Source organism: Marmota monax, unplaced genomic scaffold (genome assembly GCF_021218885.2).
Source record: "Marmota monax isolate L192 unplaced genomic scaffold, Marmota_monax_Labrador192_F-V1.1 WCK01_AAM20220418_F8-fsc00004, whole genome shotgun sequence".
Lineage (NCBI taxonomy): Eukaryota > Metazoa > Chordata > Mammalia > Rodentia > Sciuridae > Marmota > Marmota monax.
The window spans coordinates 11,633,163-11,657,614 of record NW_026692881.1 but is presented as its reverse complement, the minus strand read 5'-3'; the positions used below and the strand labels follow the sequence as shown (position 1 = coordinate 11,657,614).

The 24,452-nt window shown below is 34.9% G+C and overlaps 1 protein-coding gene across 2 annotated transcripts in view; it reads left to right on the top strand.

The window, feature by feature from the left end:
- The window catches only part of LOC124096545 (cytochrome P450 2C18), a 154,110-nt gene extending 130,250 nt beyond the window's left edge, over nt 1-23,860 (top strand). For both annotated transcript variants that reach the window (XM_046450491.2, XM_046450494.2), the window contains exons 5-9: nt 1,990-2,166; nt 8,439-8,580; nt 12,537-12,724; nt 21,046-21,187; nt 22,928-23,860. In XM_046450491.2, coding sequence (XP_046306447.1) covers nt 1,990-2,166; nt 8,439-8,580; nt 12,537-12,724; nt 21,046-21,187; nt 22,928-23,109 — 831 coding nt within the window. In that variant the 3' untranslated portion in view covers nt 23,110-23,860. The remainder of the gene's footprint in view (nt 1-1,989; nt 2,167-8,438; nt 8,581-12,536; nt 12,725-21,045; nt 21,188-22,927) is intronic.
- Nucleotides 23,861-24,452: the final 592 nt, after the last annotated feature.

Sequence of the window (24,452 nt, the reverse complement as noted above, 5' to 3'; positions counted from 1 at the left end):
CAGAGCCAACCTAGGTACCCTACAAGAGATGAACGGATAAAGAAAATGTGGTACATATACACAGTGGAGTATTACTTAGCCATACAGAAGAATGACTATGGCATTTGCCAGTAAATGGATGGATCTAGACACTATCATGATAAGTGAAATAAGTCAGTTCCACAAAACCAAAGGTCAAATGTTTTCTTTGATATGTGGAAGCTAATCCAAAATAAATTGGGTCAAATAAAAGAAAACGCATAGAAAAATGATCAGTGGAGTAGATGAAGGAGAATGAAGGAAAGAGAGGAATGAAGGCATAGGGGAAGACAATGAAAGAAATCTGTCCTAACATTCTTATGAACACATATCAATATGCCATAGTGAATCTCACCATCATGTAAATACACAGAACACTAATCTAAAAAAGTATAAGTAAATAGCAGAAAGGCCAGAATAGTAGAGGGAATGGAATAGTGGTGGGATGAAGGGAGGAAGAGGAGAAGTACTAGGGACAGAATTAGAATAAATTATATTCTATGCTGTTATAATTCTATCCAAATAAATTCTATTATCATTTATAACTGAAAAGAATAAATAAAAAAATCAACCTTAGACAAGCACACACATATGCACAAAAGATATACCTTCATTTAGGGTATTAAGGAGGGAAAATGGGGGCATAGATGCTGCAAGGAAACTGAACTGGGTAGAGAAGTTTGATGCTTGCTTTAGTTAGTTTTTTCATATCTTTGACTAAAAAGCCTGAAAAGAACAATTGAGAGGAAGGAAAGTTTCTTGGAGCTCATAATTTTAGAGGTCTCAGTCCATAGATGACTGGCTCTATTCTTTGGGGACTGAGGTGAGCAGAATATAGTGACAGAAGTGTGTGGTGGGGAAAATTAGCTGAGGGCACTGGACCAGGAAGCAGAGGGACTCCACTCACCATGGACAAGATGCATACACCAAAGACACCCCCAGTGACCCAGCTCCTCCAGCCACAACCTGCCTAGAGTTACCACCACCTTAATCACCACAAGTGGATTAATGCCCTGGTTCAATTAAGGCTCTCATTTCTCAACTATTTCACTTCTAAACCCTCTTGTATTTTCTCACACATGAGCTCATGGGGAACACCTCTCATCTAAACCATAACAACATTTCAGATGGCATCTGACCTGACAAGGTAATAGAGTTAGTCTAATAAAATGATGGCATTTCAGTGTGTACCATCCTCAATAGATACTTTTGCCTTATTCTTAGTTGGCAGGTTCTGCATTCTTCATAAGTCGATTGTGAGATCTTGTGCATAGTTACTTCATGCCCAAATGTATTTCACAGTATTTTCGAAACTTTCACTATTCTCTAGTATTTACTCTATTTCTGAGGTGCTTCATATAAGAAAAATCAGAGAACAGCATTGTGCTTTTTAATTTTTTTAACTTGCATTAGTTCTTTTTAATTATATTTAACAATAAGATTCATTTTCACATAATTGTAAAAGCATGGAATATAATATGCTCTAATTCACTCCCCACCACTTCCCCTGACCCTCTCCTCCTCCCTCTCCCTGTTCTCTTCCCTCTACTCTACTGAGCATCATTTATAATTACCAAGCCTTGTACTCTTTCTCTGGTTACCCAAATTCCCCTAAACTCTGTTCTCACCTACAAAGTATCAGTCATGGTAATTCACACCAAGCTATATTTCCAGATTGTAGAGAAAAATTAGATTGAAAATGGAGAACATTTGTATAAATTTTTATCCTTAAAGATGATGGATGAATACAGGAAAGGGTTATCATTTCTGATCCTCTGGTCATATTTCTCTCCTTGTAATCTTTCTATAAGCTAGGGAATTATTATACACATACTGTGAAAACTTCTCCCTCAAGGTGGAAACCAATTTTTTTTAAAAAAAACTTTAAAGTTATATTTTCTAAGATGGGCTAGGCATAATATTCACGTTTTTCTTATCTGTTTCTAATAAATAAATGCTTTTATTTTGTAGGTCTGCAATAATTTTCCTGCTCTCATTGATTATTTCCCAGGGAGTCATAAAACATTTCTCAAGAATTCTTCTGATCTAAAACAGCATTTTTTGAAGAAAATAAAGGAACACCAAGAATCCCTAGATATGAACAATCCTCGGGACTTCATCGACTGCTTCCTGATTAAAATGGAAGAGGTAGAATGTGAACAACAGCTCAGTTATCTGATTGCTTCTACATTTTGTGGTTCATTGATTAATCTGTGGTTGCTAGGGCTAGTTCAGTGGTCAGGCAAGACATTCTTGACAAGCACTTTAAGCACATCTCATCTTTATAGATATGTATGAATTATCATAGAAAAATTAAAATTGAATAGTAAAACAGCTAGAATACATGGATACTGTTCCATAGATATTAATAATCTACCTGATGAAAGACAAAATTCACATGTCAGGTGATAAGGAAATAATTATAGACAAGCTACAAAATATAAAATTGGAGTCACAAAATGCAAATTAAAATGATTGTTTGTACACAGTGTATAAGAGAATGGGAAACTACAATGGCCAGACTGTGTAATGACTCCTCAGTAATTCAGATCAAGTGACCAAAACATATAAAGGTGGATTTTGTAGGACAGGATCCCTGTTGCCCATTCTAAGATCAACCAGATGCAACAGGAATGCAGACCAGTATCCTCACAGCTGCCCGCCGTGGATGCTGCTCTATGGGGAAGAGTAGCTGGTTCATGAGACACTGAGATTTATGAGAACTTTTCTTAATCAAATAGTTCCCTGGATTCTATATTATCACCTAGATTCCAGAGTTCCAAAACAGTTGCTTCAGACATTCATACCAGGTCAGTTGTTTCAGGACTTATACATGGAAGTTGTTATTCTACCATCTTTGAGTTGTTACTTCTGTACTGTCATCTTTTTTAAAAGGTTTTTATTAATACATTAGAATTATCCATAAGAGTGGGATATATTGTGATATATTCATACAATGCACGTAGCACAAATTTGTCAGTTTCTTTCCCATATACTTCTCATTTCCTCCCTCTTCTCCTTTCCCCCATTCCCTTTCTCTACTGTCCTTGTCTTTTTTCCATTGTGACAATGTCCCTTTATTTTTTTTTGTCTCACTAACTGCTACATATGAGAGAAAACACATGATGCTTGATTTTATGAGTCTGGTTTATCTCACTTAGCACTATGTTCTCCAGTTCCATCTATTTCCTTGAAAATGACATTTAATTCTCTAAGATTGAGTGGAACTTTATTGTGTATACATACTACATGATCTTTATCCATCCATCTGTTGATGGATACATATGTAGGTTTCATAACTTTGGCATTGTGAACTGTACTGCTATAAATGTGTAGGCATTGCATTGCTAAAGATGTGACTTTAATTCTTTGGGATAAATATCAAGGAGTTGGATAGATTAGACATTTTGTGTTTCCATTACTACTCTTTTGAAGAAACTTCATAGTGATTTTCATAGTGATTAAACTAATCAACAATCGTAGCAACCGTGTAAAATTGCTCTTTTTTTCTTCACATTTTTTCAAACATTTCTTATTGCTTCTTTTTTCCATTTATTTTTATCACTGGATTACAGTTGCACATAGTGGTAGGATTTGTTATTACATATTCATACATGCACACCATATAACAATGTCATTCAATCAAAATCATTTTCTAGTATTTCCACTTTCTGTCATCTCCTCACTTCCCCTGTTCCCTTTCTTCTACTGTACTGATTTCCCATTGATTTTCATGGGATTTTCCCCAACTTTCCTTTTCTTATTTAATTCCTTAGGATGATTATTGAGGAGTGGTATAGCTGGGTCATGTGTGGTTCCAGTCCTAGTATTTGAGGAACCTTCATAATGATTTCCATAGTGGTTGTGCCAGTTTACAATCCCACCAACAGTGTAAAAGTGTCTTACTTTTTCCTTTACATCATCTCTGGCATTTATTATTTTTTGTGTTCTTGATGACACACAGTCTAATTGGAGATTAAATCTCAGTGTCATTTCAGTTTGAATTTCCTTAATTGCTAAAATGCTGACTATTTTTTTGTATCCTTGACCATTTGTATTTCTTCTGAGAAGTGTGTGTTTAGTTCATTTATGATCATGAATTGCCCTTTCAGGGGCTGTTTGCACAGATATCTGACTCTGCTCCACTTTGCCTGTCCTCCCAGATGTTCCTTTGAAATCTTGGTGGAATCCTTCATGACTCCCTAATTCCAGAATCTTGCATTAATGCAGTACCAACACTACATGGTTGACACCAAGATTTGCAGCAAACAAGGCTCAAGGGACCATGGATACAGCAGTCTCTCTGACTGCATAATTCTGCACATTGTAATATCTTCCTAGCTCCTTGTGCAAGTAGGGTATTCCCATAGTCTCTGCTCAAAGAAATTTTTACTTTTATACCCTTAACCCTGAGGTAGATGTGATTTTCCCAATTCCTGAAAGGCTCTCAAGCCATGTTTCCTATTGTCCATTTTTAAAGTACTTAGCATCCCTTTACTGGCTATAATCTTCTTAACAACCACAAATTCTGTAGCCCCAGTTCTACTTGGACTTTTCGGCCAAACTACAATTTTGCAAATCTTTCTTCTTTCTTTCTGCTTCTGATTATCATAGTACACTTGGCTAAAAGTCACTATCAAGATCCATGACACAGCCTGAATGCTGTGCAGCCTTGAAATTTCTTCTGCCTGATTAATAGTTTAGCACTATTAAATTCAGCCTCACTGAAAGTCTCAGGATATTGGCAAAATGTAGACCATTTCTTTGCTGGAACATAATATAAATGTCCTCCAGTTCAATTTCCAAGAGTTCCATCCTTTGAAACCTGATTAGCCCCACTTAACTATCCAAAGTCCTATCTACAATCTGGTCTTTGGGTTCTCACCAGAATCACCCATTAAGCTCCACTTACAACATTTTGAGGGATTAGTAACTTGCATCTCTAAACTTCAGATTTCTCCCCCATCAAACCAATTCCAAAGACTTCTGAGCCACATGGAAAAGTTAGTCATATCAATGGCCTCATTTCCAATACCAATTTCTCTTTTAGTCAACTTTTTCTTTGTTGTGACTCCAGATCTGACAAGAACAACATAGAAAAGGAAACATTTATTTTGGCTCATGGTTTCAGAGGTTCAGTCTTTGGTTGGCTGACTCCACAGCTCTGGACCCAAGATGAGGCAAAACATCATCACAGAAAGGCATGGTGGGGGAAAGCAGTTCAGGTCACGGCAACCGGGAAGCAGAAAGACAGCTCCACTCGCTATGGACAAAATATAAACCTAAAGTTGCGCCCATAGTGACCTACTTCATCCAGCTATCTATAATTTCTGCTTATCTAGAAATGCTCTTCCACTTCTGACATTTTCTATCCTCTTTAATTTCCTAGGCAGGCTTTTAGTTCATTGATCATTTTAATCACTAAAGTTTTTAATTCTCTGACACCTCATCTGCATCTAAATCTGTGAATTCAGTTATTGGTAAGTTACATATTTTTTTAAGATATCCGATTGTCCCTTTTGCTCATGTTATCTGGGGTCCTGTTTTGTTCATCTGTTGAGATGGTTTCCTCTTTTTGTTTTATGTGAGGGTCCTTTGTAAGTAGTTATGTCTCAGTAATAAGCCCTTGACTCCATATCCAATTAGAATTTTAAAATATTGATTCAATCATTCATATCATTGATATCCCTTTGAAAGGAGAAAGTAACCACTCATACAATGGTAATTTAAGAGCAAACCATATAGCAACCTAATGTTTACAGAAGTTATTTTTACTGATCACTAAAACTCTATTGACTAATGAGTACTGTTTTATAATGGGCTGAGAAAATTCAGTGTTAAGAGTGGTTTATTAAATTTCATTGGAAAGTTGGACAAATTAAAAATAAAGAAACTAGAATTAAAAAGGAAAAAAAGAGGGTGTTGGAAAGAATGGACACACAAGTTAAAATGAGGTGAATGTAAAGGATAAATGATATGGGAAAGGAAAGGATATCAGAGAGAAGAAATGATATACTAAGAGAGGATGCAATTAATTGACAAAATACATAAAATTAGAGATAATTCTGACAAAACACAAAATTTGAGCAGACCCTTGAAATCAGTATCAAGTAGTTGGTGTAATATGTGTTTTATTGAAAATTTATTTTTCTTGCTCAGGTTTTTCAAATAGAGGCCTTTCCCCCCTGGAGTTTCAATTGTAGAACCTTCTGAGAGGAAGATTGTTTTACCCCATTCTGGTTTAGTGTCCCCTCTCTGCCCAGACTAAGTCACAGGATGGGTACTCACCAACCAAGTGAATAGTATAGCCTAAGGAGCTAATTGGTCTTGGTCAATCTACAAGCAATTGTACCAAGAACTAGTAAAAAAAAAAAGTAAAGTGAAGAAAGGGGAAAATGGGAAAAATAGTGCAATATGAAGACAAAGGTAAATTGCAGGGATTTGTAATTTAACATTTAAGAAGTCCAAACATTATTTTGTAAGCTGTCATGGTTTTTCTACTTTAACCCTCTCCACTGGGGGATGCTGGGGAGTTCTCCCATCTAATTTAGTATATATATATTGGACATAGCATAATTGGTTAGATTCTGTGCTCCAGTAATTTCCCCATACCCTCCCCTCTTTTTTTCCCTCTGATCCCCTTCATGTACTCTATTCATTTACCTTCTATTTCTTTTCTCTCTCTACCGTCTACATATTAGCAAAAACATTGAACTTTTGACTCTCTGAGTCTGGCTATTTTTTAACATGATGTTCTCCATTTTCATCCATTGTCCAGCAAGTGACACAATTTCATTCTTCTTTATGGCAGGATGAATACTGTATATATTTATCACATTTTCTCTATACATTTGTCTGCTGAGGGACATCTAGGATGTTTCTCTAACCTCTAATTGTGAATTGCACTGCTATCAACACCAGTATGCATGCATGCATCACTACAGTATACTTATTTTAGTTCTTTGGGGTAAATATCAAAGGGTAGAAGAGCTGGGGAATATGATGGTTTCATTTCTGCTTTGTGCAGATCTCCACAATGCTTTCCAAAGTGGTTGTACCAATTTTCAGTCTGACTGAAAATGTATGCTCCTTTCCCTTGAGATCCTTATTGTTATTTGTATTCTTGATGGTTAACATTCTAAGTGGAGTGTGATAAAATTTCAGTGTAACTTTGGTTGGCAGTTTCCTGATCACAGGGAGGTTGAAATTTTTCTTTTTTGTATATTTGTTGGCCATTTACATTCCTTCTTCTGAGAAATGTCTGTTTAGTTTATTTGCCCATTTACTGATTGGGTCATCTGTTTGATGTTAAGGTTTTTTAAAAAATTATTTATATATTCTAGATGTTAATCTCCTCTCAGAAGAGTACCAAAAAAAAAAAAAGATTTTCTCCACTTCTGTAGGCAATTCATACTCCTGTTTTCTTTGCTGTGAAGCAGCTTTTTAATTTAATGCTATCCCACTTATTGATTCTTGAGTTTTTTTCCCTTGAGCTTTAGACATCTTATTCAGGAAGTTAGAATTCTCACCTTAGGTTTCTTCTGGCCATTCCAGAGTTTCTGGTCTAATTCCTATATCATTGGTCTACTTTGAGTTTACTTTCATGGAGGGTGAGTGATACTAATCAAGTTTCATTCTTCTACATATAGATATCCAGTTTTCTCAGCATTGCTTGTTAAAAATAATTTCTTTTCTTCAACATGTTTTTGTCAACTGTGACAAGTAGCCACCAGGTGGCAGTGTCTATGTGGATTTGTCACTGTGTCTTTTATTCAGTATCATTGTTCTTCATGTCTGTGTTTTTGCCAATACCATGCTATTATCTAAGACTCTGGTGCCTTCCATTTCTTTCACCACATATTATGGATTGCATATTGTTTGTTCCCTCCAAAACTTATGCTGAAAGTTATTCCCCAATGTAACAGGGTAGAGAGGTGCTGGGAAAAAATAAACCTCTATTCTTTACAATTCACTCAGGTTCTGGTAGTCTGGTATAGCAAGAGAAAATGGACAAAAACATCATATTTACACTAGATATTATCTTCATGATTAAATCTTACAATCTCAAAGTAATTTTTGTCTTACCTACATGATGTGTCTATATTTTGAGTAGAAAGAAGGAATCAAAAGTGGCAGCAACAGACTTTTTCTTGTATTTTATTGGTAAGAAATATGTTGCATATCCTTCCTAGTTACAAAAAGGATGGTGAACAGAATCTTTAGGTAAAAAGGTTTAAGAGGGTAAGAAATGGAGATTTGGTCAATTAATCTATAGTTTACCATACCACAGAGTAGCTTTTTATAACATTGTATTCTTTTGTTGCTATATTGACTTAACTTTATAACCATATAATTTATTTTGAAATTATTATAATTAAATACTAAATTAATTGTGAAATAAGTGCATGAATTGTTCCTAGGAAAAGGGCAATTCACAGACTGAGTTTACCACTGAAGCCTTAATAAACACTGTGAATGATCTTTTTGGAGCTGGGACAGAGACCACAACCTCCACTCTGAGATATGGACTCCTGCTCCTGATGAAGCACCCAGAGGTCACAGGTATGACCACACATGGTGAGCAGGGTGAATTTTACAACAGAAATTTGACAAGACAGTGCTCACTAGCTCACTCCTCTATCTTATTTGTCTTGAGGAAGACACTTTATATATAAAAAAATTTCTGTGCTGCCTGTTATAATTTGTCCATATTAAATGAAGGGATTAAAAATAAGAGGACATTGTACCTTAGGGGACAGTGACTGAGAAAAGTGAAGGACAGAATGGGCAGTAGCAAGGCAGTGGAGCTCTGGTCATGTCTGGTTTCCACAAGGAAGTGATTTGCACCATGCAACAGCCAGCATGAGTTGGCCTAAGACTGAATGTTGGTCTTTCTAAGGAGAAGCCACTTGGAACATTAGGTGTGTTCTTGCAAGATTTCTGTGGAAGTTTTTACTTATTGTGAAAATTTCATGCGTTAATGCTAGGGAAAATCAAAACTCTTCATTGGAGTGTAAATAGAAACTTTCGAAATGTAATGATGTGGCAGGGATATTACTAGAGTCTGAGAAGTTCTCTAAAAGGTTAAAAAACTAACCTTTTCTTTTTAAGTGTTGCTACTTAGAAGATGTGCTGAAGGGAATTTCGCTATTCCCAAAATGTGTTTCCATTAATTTTATGTTTTATGAACAACTCTATTTAGAAATGTACCGTTAAAGAGTTCCGGTAATGCATAGTAGATTAAAAGCAAACACCACCTCTTCTTGTTTCAGGACCCCATCAAAACTATTATAAAGTAGCCACAAATGAGAAATACTCCTTTTTAAAGTGGGAAAAGAGGAGGAGAGAAAACAGCCAACAAACCCTCAACAAATTTCTTAAACATAGAGAACAGAAGGAAGGGACATTACTTACTAGAGTGTATCAAGCTGTAGCATATATATCAGAAGAAGTTGTATTAGTGTGGAAAAGTCAATCTGTGTACTGAAAATTATCCATAAGTTTCAGCATTGAGAAACATCAAATGTCAAAATAGTTAGGGGAAATTGGGGCACAAAATAGGAGCCGCTCTGTGCTCAGGTGCCCTTTACAATAGCTTTGAACAATTAAATGTTTCCCTCTCATAGGAAGAGAGGTTAACTCTCTAGAGAAACTGAAGTTAACAGGCCCTGTAATTTATTTCAGAACATCCAAGTAATGTTAAAAATCACATGAACTTTCAGGAATAAGCCAGATAGTAAAAAAAGAATTATGAATCAGCAAGACATCTGAGTTCTAAAGAACAATTGTTATTTTGCATGTTAATAGAAAATGTGAGAGCCATTATAACCCCACCTATTAGAAGGTTGAAGCAGGAAGTTGAGGCAAATTCAAGGCTAGCCTAGGCCAGCTTGTCTCAAAACCAAAGGGCTGTGAGTGTGGCTTAAATACAGAGGGCCTCTGGGTCAATCCCCAGAACCAACAAAACAACACAAAACACAAAAACAAAAACCCCCACCAAAACCAACCAAGGAATCAACAAACAATCCCCAAACAACAACAAAACCAAAACATCAACAAAAAGAAAGATGTTTTTAGATCCATCTTTGCTACAAAATTTATCCCCTCTTTTCCCTTTCACAGAAAGATACTAGAGCATAAGCTCCATCCAAATATTCAAAGTCAAGGCAGAGGCAAGGCAGTCACAGGTTCCTGGAATTAGGAGACCATTTGTATAAGAATGGGAGTTTAAGGGAGGTCCTGGGCACCAGGCCTAGGAAACAACCAATTGTGGATATTAAGTAGTAAAAGCAGGGGTAATTGAAGATAAGGAAAATTAAAGAAAGAATCTGAAGTTCAAACATTTAGTTAATTATTACTAGGAGTTTGAAACATCAACCTTTGGATACAATATAAGATAAACAACTTGAAAATTAGGAATTGGAATATGTTGAGCAAACAAAGGTTAAACATATGCAATGAACGAAACGTACACAGTTACCTTACAGGTGAAAATTGGTTATGTAGTCATAATGTTGTAACAATATATATATATATATATATATATATATATATATATATATATATATATATTTAAATTTTTTATTGTTGGTTGCTCAAAACATTACATAGTTCTTGACATATCATATTTCACACATTGATTCAAGTGGGTTATGAACTCCCATTTTTACCCCATATACAGATTGCAGAATCACATCAGTTACACATCCATTGATTTACATATTGCCATACTAGTGTCTGTTGTGTTCTGCTGCCTTTCCTATCCTCTACTATCCTCCCTCCCCTCCCCTCCCCTCCCCTCCCCTCTTCTCTCTCTACCCCCTCTACTGTCATTCATTTCTCCCCCTTGTATTATTTTTCCCTTTCCCCTCACTTCCTGTTTTATGTACTTTTGTATAACCCTGAGGGTCTCCTTCCATTTCCATGCAATTTCCCTTCTCTCTCCCTTTCCCTCCCACCTCTCATCCCTGTTTAATGTTAATCTTCTTCTCCTGCTCTTTGTCCCTACTCTGTTCTTAGTTACTCTCCTTATATCAAAGAAGACATTTGGCATTTGTTTTTTAGGGATTGGCTAGCTTCACTTAGCATAATCTGCTCTAATGCCATCCATTTCCCTGCAAATTCTATGATTTTGTCATTTTTTAATTCAGAGTAATACTCCATTGTGTATAAATGCCACATTTTTTTTATCCATTCGTCTATTGAAGGGCATCTAGGTTGTTTCCACAGTCTTTCTATTGTGAATTGTGCTGCTATGAACATCGATGTAGCAGTGTCCCTGTAGCATGCTCTTTTTAGGTCTTTAGGGAATAGACCGAGAAGGGGAATAGCTGGGTCAAATGGTGGCTCCATTCCCAGCTTTCCAAGAAATCTCCATACTGCTTTCCAAATTGGCTGCACCAATTTGAAGTCCCACCAGCAATGTACAAGTGTACACTTTTCCCCATATCCTTGCCAGCACTTGTTGTTGTTTGACTTCATAATGGCTGCCAATCTTACTGGAGTGAGATGGTATCTTAGGGTGGTTTTGATTTGCATTTCTCTGACTGCTAGAGATGGTGAGCATTTTTTCATGTACTTGTTGATTGACTGTATGTCCTCCTCTGAGAAGTGTCTGTTCCGGTCCTTGGCCCATTTGTTGATTGGGTTGTTTGTTATCTTATTGTCTAATTTTTGTAACAAAATATATTGATATAATCAAAAATTGTAATCAAAAATATATAGGAATAGAGAGGGAAAGTATGTCAGCTATGTGGGTGTGCATATTTATTTGTGATATGCATTTTGCATGGAGTAGATTTGGATCTTAATGTTTATTATGAGGAACTCATTAAAAATTGTCTAAAATTGGATAAATCAAGGAACAAAATAGATAATTATTTAGAAAAATGAACATTTCAGAAGAAATTTCTAAATGATTCAAAAAGGCTACATTTAAAGAATGAGTGATTGAAAAGTTTCAATCACTCATACACAACATACTCATACACACACACACACACTCACACACACTCACATACACACACATACACGGAGACATGTATAAGTATAGATTCATTAGTATAATTTAATTTTAAAATGTCATATAAGATTTGTTGTAAAATTTATGTTTTTTCCTGTTTTTCTATCTGCACTGTTTATAATTATTTAAATAATTATGTGATAACTTGATATTTGGAAACATTTTATCATTTCTACTTATACTGACATCATATATGCTAGAATGTAAGTTTATAGATATATTTTAATACCTAGATTATAGAAGAGTCATGAATGTATGACTCCTATATATTCATGTATATTTATTCATATATATCAGTATTTGTTGATAGATATTGATAAATTAATATAGATAGTTATAGGTTATATCATGGATATCTTTTTACATGTGCAGAAGTACTTGTTGCATATAAGCCATGTCTCTAATACCTTTTGGATATACACACACAATGCTTCACATAACCCTGAGTTATTTTAAGAAATATACTATGTTTCTCTTTTCCATTGGTCCTTATCAGCTAAAGTACAAGAAGAGATTGACCATGTGATTGGCAGACACCGCAGCCCCTGCATGCAGGACAAGAGCAGTATGCCCTACACAGAAGCTGTCCTGCATGAAATCCAGAGATACTTTGACCTCGTTCCAACCAATCTTCCCCATGCAGTTACCTGTGACATTAAATTCAGGAACTACTTCATTCCCAAGGTAAGATTCTTTTTCCCACATTGAAGTTCCCAAATTCTCAGTATGGTTCTAATCCTTGACAACACAAGACGAATGAAGTACAAAACTCACCCATGCAGCTCATTGATGTCCTCAGTGCTAGACCAGACTAGGTCATGAGGCTCCATAACTGTTCCTGACAACCATCAGGGAGAACTCTCCCAATTTCTTCTGCTCCTTCAAGTTTGTTTTGTCTACTCTCAGCTGTTTACATTTCCAAACAAATTTTAGAATCAGGTTGTTAATTTCCTAAAACACTCTCCTGTGATATTTTTCAGCATATCGTTAAGTCTACAGACCAATTTGGAAAGAATTGACATTTTTACATGTTCAGTATTTTATTTCATGAATATTGTAGATGTTCTACTTTATTTGGGCTTTATTTTGTTCTAATAATGTTTTGTTTTTAATTAAGTAACTCACACATTTTTGAAAGTTTTTTAGTAGTAATTAATATTTTAAAAGCTAATATAAACTGTACAATTTAAATAATGCCTTTTCCCATTTGTTGTTCTTGGCACATGGACATATTGTTACAGTTCTATTTGGTGATTTTATATCTAGAATTATTTTTAACTAACTTTTTAAGTAATAAAAAGTTAGTTAAAAAGAATATAATAATTAGTGTTTAGATTCATTTGGAAATTCTGTGCACATTATCCTGCTATCTTGTTAGTATTTGTTTTATCTATTATTTTCCGTTTCTAGTGACCTTAATTTCTGGTTCTTACATTATTGCACTGGATTGGATTTCCAGCACAGTATTGAAAAGAAGTGGTTTGTTGAGCATACTTTAAGGTTTGTTTTGACTCTAGCAGAAGTTGAAGTTTTCACAATACCCTATTTCATATGATGTTTTATGTACATTTTGGCAGATATTCTTAATCAGATGAGAGAAGGTTTTCGTTTCTTATAGTTTATCATTTGTTTAACACTAATTTATAATTTTATCAAATGGATTCTCTATATCCATTGATCATGTGTTCATGGTCATATATGTTGGTCCTTTCTCCACTAAATATGCATGTTGTAAGTACATGCACATAGCAGAATTTGATTTTCCAGAGTTTGATAAAGACTTTTTCTCTTCTCACAATTTTTTTATCTGTACACTCTTGTTATACATATTGATGGGATTTATTGTTACATATTTGTGCATGCACACAATGTAACAATATAGTTTGACCAATATTACTCCCCACTCTTTTGTATTCATATTTTGACAGATTATTCTCCAATTTTTCATATAAAAATTACTTTGTCATATTTCTGTCAAAGTAATGCTGGCCTCATATTTCCTACTTCGAAACTATTTTTCTTGCCTTTCTATACTGCTTCTTTTCTTTTTGTGGCCTCTTAGTTGTATCTTTGGAATACTAGTAATATTTGCCTATGCACAGTTATATAAGAAAAGCTGCAGTTTCAGATAATGTTCATCTTGTTCCAGAAAGATTTCTCTCCTCCTCTACCTCGTAGTTAGAATGGTATAACACCTCCTGACCTGATTCAGAATTGTGGACTAACACAATTAAAAATTGACCACAGCTATAAGCCAACCCCTGAGGTTCCCCCTTCTGTGTAATCTTGGAACCAATTTTTATCTCAGCAGCTTTCCAATGAGTCTACCATACAGGTTCTATTTTTAGTTAGACTTTCTGGTCAGTATGTTCCAAGCTACTCTATTTCACTTAAAGCCGGAACACATTACCAATGCAATTTACAACTGATAGAACTAAATATGTGTTTTCGTGGTGGAGAAAGAATTATAATTTTAGTAAGGTTAGAAACACTCTTTTCATCTTCTGGAGAAGAGGGAAAGGAGGACTTTCCTGAGAGGTGACAGGCCTTGAGCTGGTGATGACAGGTTTCATACAAGAGTTTGACTTTTAAAATTCACTCTGTTTTCAGCAAACAATGCAAGCAGGAGATCTTGTTATGTCTGGCCTGTTTTGAGTAAAGAGGCCCCAGAAACCAAGGAAAAGAGCTTTTCCTTTCTGCATGGTACATTCCAGTGAAGGGAGTTTGCTCACTGCATACCTTATTCTAATGACCCCTTATGAGTTATAAAAATGAATTCTGCTGTCACAGGATTGAGTCACTCAACATAATTGACTATGATAATCTGGCAAATTTTTCCTCTAATGGGCCAGATAGTAAATATTTTAGTCTTTTAGGCAATAGGGTCTCTCCTGTCACTTCTTGTCTCTGCCATAGTTACACAAAAACCTTCATAGATGATATGTAAATGAGTGCAAAAGGTATGTTCCAAAATTAATTCATTTATTTATTTATTATTTATTTTTTAGTTTTATTGATTTTATTTTTTTAAATACATGACAGCAGAATGCATTACAATTCTTACTACATGTATAGAGTACAATTTTTCATACCTTTGTATATAGAATATGTTCATGTCAAATCATGCCTTTATACATGTACTTTGTTTTTTTGCATTACAATTCTTATTACACATATATACCATAATTTTTCATATCTGTTTGTATATAAAGTATGTTGACACCCAATTCGAGTTTTCATACATGTACTTTGGATAATGATGTCCATCACATTCCACTGTCTGTGCTAATCCTCTGCCCCCTCCCTTTCCCTCCCACCCCTCTGCCCTATTTAGAATTCATCTAATCCTCCCATGCTCCCCCTCCCTACCCCACTATGAGTCAGCCTCCTTATATTAGAGAAAACATTCTGCATTTGGTTTTTTGGGATTGGCTAACTTCACTTAGCATTATCTTCTCCAAAGCCATCCATTTACCTGCAAATGCCATGATTTTATTCTCTTCTATTGCTGAATAATATTCCATTGTGTATATATGCCACATTTTTTTATCCATTCATCTACTGAAGGGCATCTAGGTTGGCTCCACAGTTTAGCTATTGTAAATTATGCTGCTATAAGCATTGATGAACAGTGATTTTTATAATTTCCATATGAGAAAAGATATATATTATTCAATTTAAAAATTACTAGATAAAAGGCTGTATGTGAACAGATGACAGATTGGATTTGGATGGGTTGTGACTTGCAAATTACTGGTCTGAGCCCTTTCCCTAGAACTTTCTGAAAGATAGAAATGTTCTATATCTCTGTTGCTTCATACAGTAGTTACTAGCCACACAAACCTGTTCAGTGCTTGTAACATTATTAGTGCAAGTAAGGAAATGAATTTAATTCATTTTAACTTATATAAATTTATTTCAAATTTATGTAAATTTTAATTTAATTTAATATTTAACTAATCTAAATTTAAATCTGTGGTATGAAGTGAATTGTGTTGAACAGCACATATCTTAGGCTTTTTCCAAGTAGGATTCATTATCTTTCATCATAGGTAGATGAGGGGCAACAAATATAATTAGATAGTGGCAATAAATCCTAGTGTTCTAAAGCACATTAGGATAACTTTGGCTTACAACAATTTATTATGTATCTTACAAATGAGCACAGGAGAAAAGTTCAAATGTTACCCCCTCCCCCAAAAAATCAGGTGATGAAAATTCTTCTTACCCTTATTTGATCATCATGTATATATCACACCATAATCAGTTACATTTTTATAAAATAAATCCTCCCCCACTAAAAGCCCTAAGAACAAGCAATATATATATATATATATATATATATATATATATATATATATTAGTGCTGTCTCACTGAGCCAAAACTGATTTGAATTTCAGTGAATCAATTATATTCTTTTTATTCCACTTTTTAAAGAATAATCATTTATTTTGCTAAAAATATTCATGTATTTGATTGTATGATCTTATCCTACATTATCCCATTGGGAGTATCATGAATATCTGTAGTGCATATATCATAATGTCTTTCTAAAATGTTAATAGGAGCAATTTCACCTCTAAGGCAGATGTTCATACTTAAGAACTGAATCAGAAAGGTAGGAGACAATAAAACTGCTGTCTCCACACACATCACATGCACACATAATTTTGAAGCAGTTTATGAAACAATTTTGAGAAGGATGACACTTCCTCTGAGATATATAAGGATCAATGATAATTACTGCATTAAGAGTATGCCTCTTTTGTATTGGGGAGTTCTTATTTCTCATCCAGGAAAACGCAGAATCAAGATCACATTTGAATACATAAGTAAAAGTGTTAAAAGAAGTGTCACTTGTGTGAAAGAGTATTTCCACTTTGTCTCTTCTAAATGAATTGGGTACTGCCTTCTGTCAACTGCATCCAAAAAGAAAAAGAAAAGAAAAGTGAGACAGCTACTTAGAAATGCAAGTTACTTTAATCTAATAATTTATCTTACCCAAATGTACTGAGGACTTCAGTATGAACTCTAGCTCTGCAAGTCTTAGTTGTCATCTTGGGTAGATGTCCGATCCCTTTGAGTCTTGGCTTTCTCATTGGCACGCTGTTGATGATACATTATTTGCTTCATTATGATACATTATTTGCTGTAAGAATTCAACCAGGTAATATTTGCAAAATAAAAGGTAATACTAGGAGATATCATTTTTGCCCACATCACTGATGCAGTTAAAGGCTGAAAAAACATTGTGTTGATGAAGTTTTGTATAAATTATCACTTTCATGTGCTGTTGGCAGGATTCTAAACTGGTACATCCATTTTTAAGAACAATATGGCAGTATTTATTAAAATAAAAAATGTAAATCAGGCGCAGTGGCTTACACCTGTAATCACAGCAGTTCAGGAGACTGAGGCAGGAGGATTGCAAATTCAAAGTCAGCCTCAACAGCTTAGTGATGCTCTAGCAACTTAGCAAGATTCTGTCTCAAATAATAAAAAATAAAAAGAGCTAAGGCTGGGATGTGGTTCAGTTGTTAAGTACCCCTCATTTCCATCTCTGGTACCTATTAAAAAATGAAAAGAGAGGCTGGGGTTGTGGCTCAGCAGTAGAACGCTAACCTAGCACACGAGAGGCTCTGGGTTTGACCCTCAGCACCACATAAAAATAAATAAATAAAATAAAAGTATTGTGGCCAACTATAACTAAAAAAATAAAAATATTTTTCAAAAAAAATGAAAAGAAAATATAAAATGCATATATTGTGATGTGGAAATTCTAATTATATATATATATATATATATATATATATATATATATATATATATATAATATGCAAACAGAAAAGTCCAATATGTTCTCACTACATAGTTGCTTGTCACAAAGAAATTTTACAAATTTCCCAAAGCCTATCAGCAGTGTAATAGTATATTCATATTATTTAGCATGTATCCTGTGGTTTATATGTCAGTATACTTAAATTTTTTTATTAAATACAAAATGAAAATGTTGGGAAATACCTGCAATTTGAGTGAAAAAAATAGCAAACTAAGAAGTTGCATAGACCTGTTTCATACAGATTTGTCTTACACACATAGAATAATTATGAAGGAACATATTACTAATTGGTGGCACAGTTGTTTCTGAAAAGTCCAAATTAGGTTCTGTGGTAAAGTGAGAGGGATAATTACTTTTCACCATAAATTCATTTTGATACAATGCTTTGCTCTATTTTTTTAAATTTATAGTTATAAATGACAGTAATTTTATTTTGGGTGCTCTTCAGCAGAAGAGTGAATAAAGAAAATGTGGTATATATACACAATGGAATATTCTTCAGTCTATTCTATTTTTAATGACGTTTTAAGCAATGTAATGTAAATTCTCTCTCTTTTTTTTAACACTGGTCATTAAACCCAGTGTCTTGTGCATGCAAAGCAAGCATTCTACCATTGTGATATATCCCCACTCTACAACTGACTCTCTTATGCGTACAATTCGATGAGTTGTGACAAATATATGTAATGATGTAACCACACAACATTTAAGGTATAAGATTTTTATATTGCTGAGCATGATGATGTATAACTGCAGGCTCATCCACTCAGGAGGCTGAGGGAGGAGGATTGCTTGTGCCCACAATTTTGAATCAGCCTAAGCAGCATAGTGAAATATTGTGCCCATGTATATAATTTGTATATAGTATGTCCATCACTACATAAAGTTCCTTCATTCTCCTATCACAACCAAGCATACTTCCTCACTTCCAGTCCCTGGTGACCACAGATCTACTTTATGTACCTATGGTTTTGACTTATCATGAAAGTCATATGATAGAATATGACATAGAACAATACAGAATCAAATCTTTTATCTCTGGCAGTTTTACCTTCAAATATTTTTTCTCCAATAGTCTTCTTATATAGAACCAAGTTTATTTTTAAAAATATTTATTGTTGTATAATAATTATAAATAACAGAATGTTTCATTGTGGCTGATTCATAACAATTACAATTCATGCACATAACAATAACAACATTTTCATTCCCCAGTACCTTCCTGTGCCCTCCCCTCCTCCTTCCCCTGGTACCCTCTATACACTACTGGTGTCCCATATATTTTCATGCATCTCTGTTATTTTTTAAATGTAGCAGGACATGTTTAAGATTCATTTTCATTTACATATATTAGTAGTTCATTCCCTTTAGTATTGAGTACTATTCCACTACAATGAATACCATGAATGTTTTTTCTACTCACTCTTAAGAAGATGGATGATTTTGGTTGTTTCTAGTTTTGGTTTTTAAATGTAAGTAATATATCTGTGTAAAAATGTTGACATGGACTATATTTTTCTTTTCCATTAAGTAAATACCTAAGACTGAGATTATTGCATGATTTTTAACTTTATGCTAAACTGATATAATCAATGTTTTCTTTTACAATTTGTGCTTTATTTCCTATGTAAAAAAATATTTGCTAGCACAAGATTGCACAATATGCCCTTAAATTTTTTTCTAGAATCAATCATTTTAGCTCCTGCAATTAAGTTGGTGATTCATTTTAGGTTAATTATTGGTGGTATAAAATAATGGTCATGAAATTCATTCCTTTGACTTCTTTTCATTTTCTTGAGACAATATTTTTATGTTTCCTAGGCTCACTTCAAACCTCTGGGTTCAAACAATCATAATGCCTTAGGCTCCATACCAGATGGGGCTACAAGTACATGCCACATGCCCAGCTTATTTGTTTCTCTATGAAAAGTGTCCAGTTATTTTAATACAACTTTTTGAAAACATATCTGTCTTTATATCCTCAGGAAACATTTGTATATTCAGGAACCACCACATGACCCAGTACACCCCTCCTTGGCATTTTTTCTAAAGAATTAAAGTCAGCATACTAAAGTGATACATGCATAGCCATGTATAATTCACAATAGTCAATATAAGCTCCAGCTTAAATATCCATCAACAGATGAATGGATAAAGAAAATGTGGTATATATACACAGTGGAGTTTTAATTATCCATAAAAATGTAATTATGTCATTTTCAGGAAAACATGGAAGCTGACAGCATTATGTTAAGCAAAATAAGAAACTCAGAAAGTCAAGGGACATTGTCTCCTGCTATCTGTAGATGTTAGAAAAAACAAAAAGGAAAAAATCTATAGGAGATTTCATTATAATTGATGAAAGTCAGTGGAGAAGACAACAGAAACCAAAGGAGAGTTTAGAGGCGAGGAAAAGGAGAAGTACTAGGGAATATTACTGACCAAATTATACTGTTAAATCATGTGCAAGTCTAAATGTAAAACAAAGATACCACTATATGTGTAATTTTAATGTACCAAAAAATGGGGGGAAAATAAACATCTTCACATACTCATTAAAACAAAAATGGAATACTTAAAAAAACTTTAGCCTTAATTTATGATCTTCACAAAATTGTTGAAAATGATGCTTACTTTAAATTTAGCATTGCTTTGCATTGGGGTTTGAAAACCCCCACAATAATTGTGGTGAAACCCCCACAATTATAAGGAGAATCAAATTGTGTGACCATTTTAAACATTTAGTTGGCTCTTGTTGTATTTTTTATTATCTCAGAATCGTCTTATAAACAATATCCAGGACATTTCAAGAGCCAAAAGAGACCCATTTTAAAGCAGAATTCTATACAAGATGTGGGAGAAGTGAAGTGACAAAATACAGTATTGAGTAGGGTCAAAGACCAGTGTCAAAGCTTGATGATAAGTAGAACAGAAGGTTTGGTGCTCAAGTACTCATTACTTCAAATGCCAGTGGGGGCACTTTAGCAAGGTCATAGACACTGGCCTTAAACTCATGCATTTTATTACTTCATTGCCTACCTGGAAATATCAATGCTCTTCTTTGAACAAGGGTCACTTCTCATAACATTTGGACTCAGTAAATTCCAACATTTCCTCCAGCTCCATGACTCTACAACTTGGTTTATATGTGTCTGTTCATTGCAGGGCACAACCATAATAACATCATTGACATCTGTGCTGTATGATAGCAAAGAATTCCCCAACCCAAAGAAGTTTGACCCTGGCCATTTCCTGGATGAGAGTGGCAAATTCAAGAAGAGTGACTACTTCATGCCTTTCTCAACAGGTAATAGAAATGTATTTCCATTGCTGCTTCAGGGGATAAAAAACTTTAATGGGATGAGTTAAACTGCTTATTTGTGGGCTGGTAGAAATGTTCTTTGCACATGATCAGGAACAAAACTCCCAGTGCCCACCTACTGTGCAAGACCAGGCTATAACATCATTACTGGGTCTGATTACTGGGGTTTTGGGGAAAATTGACCTAGATCTTCCAAAGTAATAAAGCTAAGTGAGAGTGGATTGGTTCATGCCTCAAAATACAACACTGCACTCCAAGAACCCTTCTTAGATGATTAAATTCATCTCCACTGTCCTCATCTGCCCTGCAAAAAGAATCTAACTCCACAACCTTGGAAAGTATCTTCCATGTGGTGCCTCTCATTCCTCTGCTGAGCTCTGCAGATGATAAGTATCCAAGCACAGAATGGGCCACCAAAACCATCCCACACCAAGTTAGCTAAGCAGATGAATAAATAGATTGTTGTAATCCAGTATGACTAGTCCTGAGGGAGAGAGAAGAAAGGATCAGCTGGACATGGTGGTAGAGGGAGAAAATGCCTCCTGCCTGTTCTCTCATACCACACAGTAAGGCATAAAATGGATTGAGTGACATTCAAATGGAAGAAAGGACATTAAAACTGCCTCAGAAGAGGCAAAGGAAACGGACTGAAGAGAGGCAGGCATTTTAAGGGAGACAATGAACCATAGTACTAGGATATTTGCTCTTTATGAAGGATGCCAGAGTTTTGTGACTGGTAAATGATGGTCAGCAAACCTTGGGAGTAGGGTAGATTATCCTTTAAGAACACCAGAGCATCTTGATCTCCCTACATCAAGTTCCTCCTTGGAATACAGGGTCCTTCACACCTGAAGTGTGTGCTGAGTCTCTGGCATATCATTACCTAAATTTATTCTTTGGCTCTTCAGGCTTGCTAGTAGGTCTAGCAAGAACTGAGCCCTACCTTAATGGAACTCTTATTTCAGGAGGCTAGAAAAATAGTGATAATTCAAATAATCTATGCTTCATTGCTGAGTAAAGCCAAAGAGTATGAAAATCTATAGCCTGGAGGAATCACAAAGAGTGCAAAAGAAAAATGGCATTTGATCTAGGATCTGAGAGATGTATGAAGTGCATCCTAGTCAAAGGAACAGCAGCATGAGATAAAGCTTGAAACTGCATTGCATGTTTAAGACTAATGAGGTTCTTCAGATCTGATGAATGGAAGATGATTGTGGAACATCAGACTTGGAACAGGGAGCACAAGTAATCAGCATGTGTTTCTGGGAATAGATTTTTATGGAAACATGAAATGTCAAGAGAACAATTTTAATATGGACATGGTCAATAAAGTTCTTGGCATAGAGCTGATGCTCACTAATATTAAGAGAATGAAGAGTGTTGATAAATTATTAGTTGGACAACAGGTGTGTTCCTCCTGTTTAATCAGTCATCCTTTATATTTAGTCTTTTAAAATATTTTTTTTGTAAATGGACACAATACCTTCATTTTATTAATATTTTTAAGTGGTGCTGAGAATCAAACAGTGCCTCATATGTGCTAGGCAAATGTTCTACCATTGAACTACAACCCCTGCCCTACATTTACTCTTTTTCCATTGATCCATCCATTGATCCATCCGTCCATCCACTCAATCATCATCTATAGTGACTTTGCATTTTTCTTTTGCTAGTCAAAAATATACTGTTCCAGGAGTATTTACTCTCTCTCTTGGATATTTTCAGGAAAACGGATTTGTGCAGGAGAAGGTCTTGCCCGCATGGAACTGTTCTTATTCCTGACCACCATTTTACAGAATTTTCACCTGAAGTCTGTGGTTGACCCAAAAGATCTTGATACCACCCCAGTTGTCAATGGATTGGTCTCTGTGCCACCCACATACAAGCTCTGCTTCATTCCTGTTTGATGAAGAGCAGCCTGTCTCCCTGCTGATGTGCTGTCATCTGGAATCTCCTCTTTGGGGCATGCTCCGCCACTGTCTCTATTAGACATGCCTTCTCTGACCTGCTTCTCTCCACCCTATTTCTTTGAATTCCAGTGAACGTCCAACCCCATTGGAGAGAGTTTCCTCAGCTGTCAAAAATACATGCTTCCTATTCACTTATAACACATTAACCACTCTGTATTTTAACATTTTTGTGCTTTGTTACTATGATATATCACTATTAAATAAGAAAACCTTGGGAAATTATGTAAAGTGAAATAAGGCAAGCATAGCAAATTAAAATCACATGGTTTCACTTTTATCTGTAATACAAAAAAATCAATCTCCTTAATTGTGATAAGTAATGGTTACCAGAACTTAGGAAAGGGTGATAATGTGAGTGGATACATAAAGAGAAGAAGGTAGTTAAAGGTACAAAGTTTTAGGCAGACAGGAGGAATGAGTTCTAATGATCTAGTGCAGAACATGGTGACTCTGTTCCCAATAATGCTGCATACTTCAAGATTCCTGAAAGAGAGATATTAAATACCCTGCCCACAAATAAAGGACAAGTATTTGAGACAATTACCATGTTAATTATCCTGATTTAATCACCGGACTATGTATACATGTATCACAGTTTCACAATATACCCCACAGTGCATATGATCACTACTTGTCAACCAAAAAATATATGGAGGTAGATTAAAAATAAAATTGCAAATGAAAACTACATTGTATCCATTTTTAACACTCTTAATTGGTAAAAAAGTTGTTGCTCAGTTATACAGTGCTTGTCTAGCATGTGTGAGGCACTGGGTTCAATTCTCAGCACCTCATATAAATAAAAAATAAAACTCCATCAACAATAAAAAATTTTAAATATATATATATGTATATATATTAATCAGGTGTTGACAGAAGGGTGGTACAATAGGCAGCCTTATATCCTAACAGAATGACAATTTCTTAGATGCTACTCTTAGTATCTTACACAAAAATTTATAATCTTCCCTTCACCACAACCTTCCCCATAGTTCAACTTCTGATTTCCCTACCCTGCCTTTGCCCTTTGCTCTTTTATTTTTTTACTTACTCTTTCTAATAAACCTTTGAGATAAATACTATTTGTATTAGGTACCATTACTGCCTTAATAAATTACCACAATACAATGACTGATCAGCATGCATTAACTATGTTATAGTTCTCAGTTCAAAGATCCAATGTCATCTCCTCTGGGATAAGATGATTCTGTCAGCCAGGATGGTCCATTTTGAAGGCTCTAGGGGATATAAATTTGCCTAATTTTTTCATCTTGTAGAGG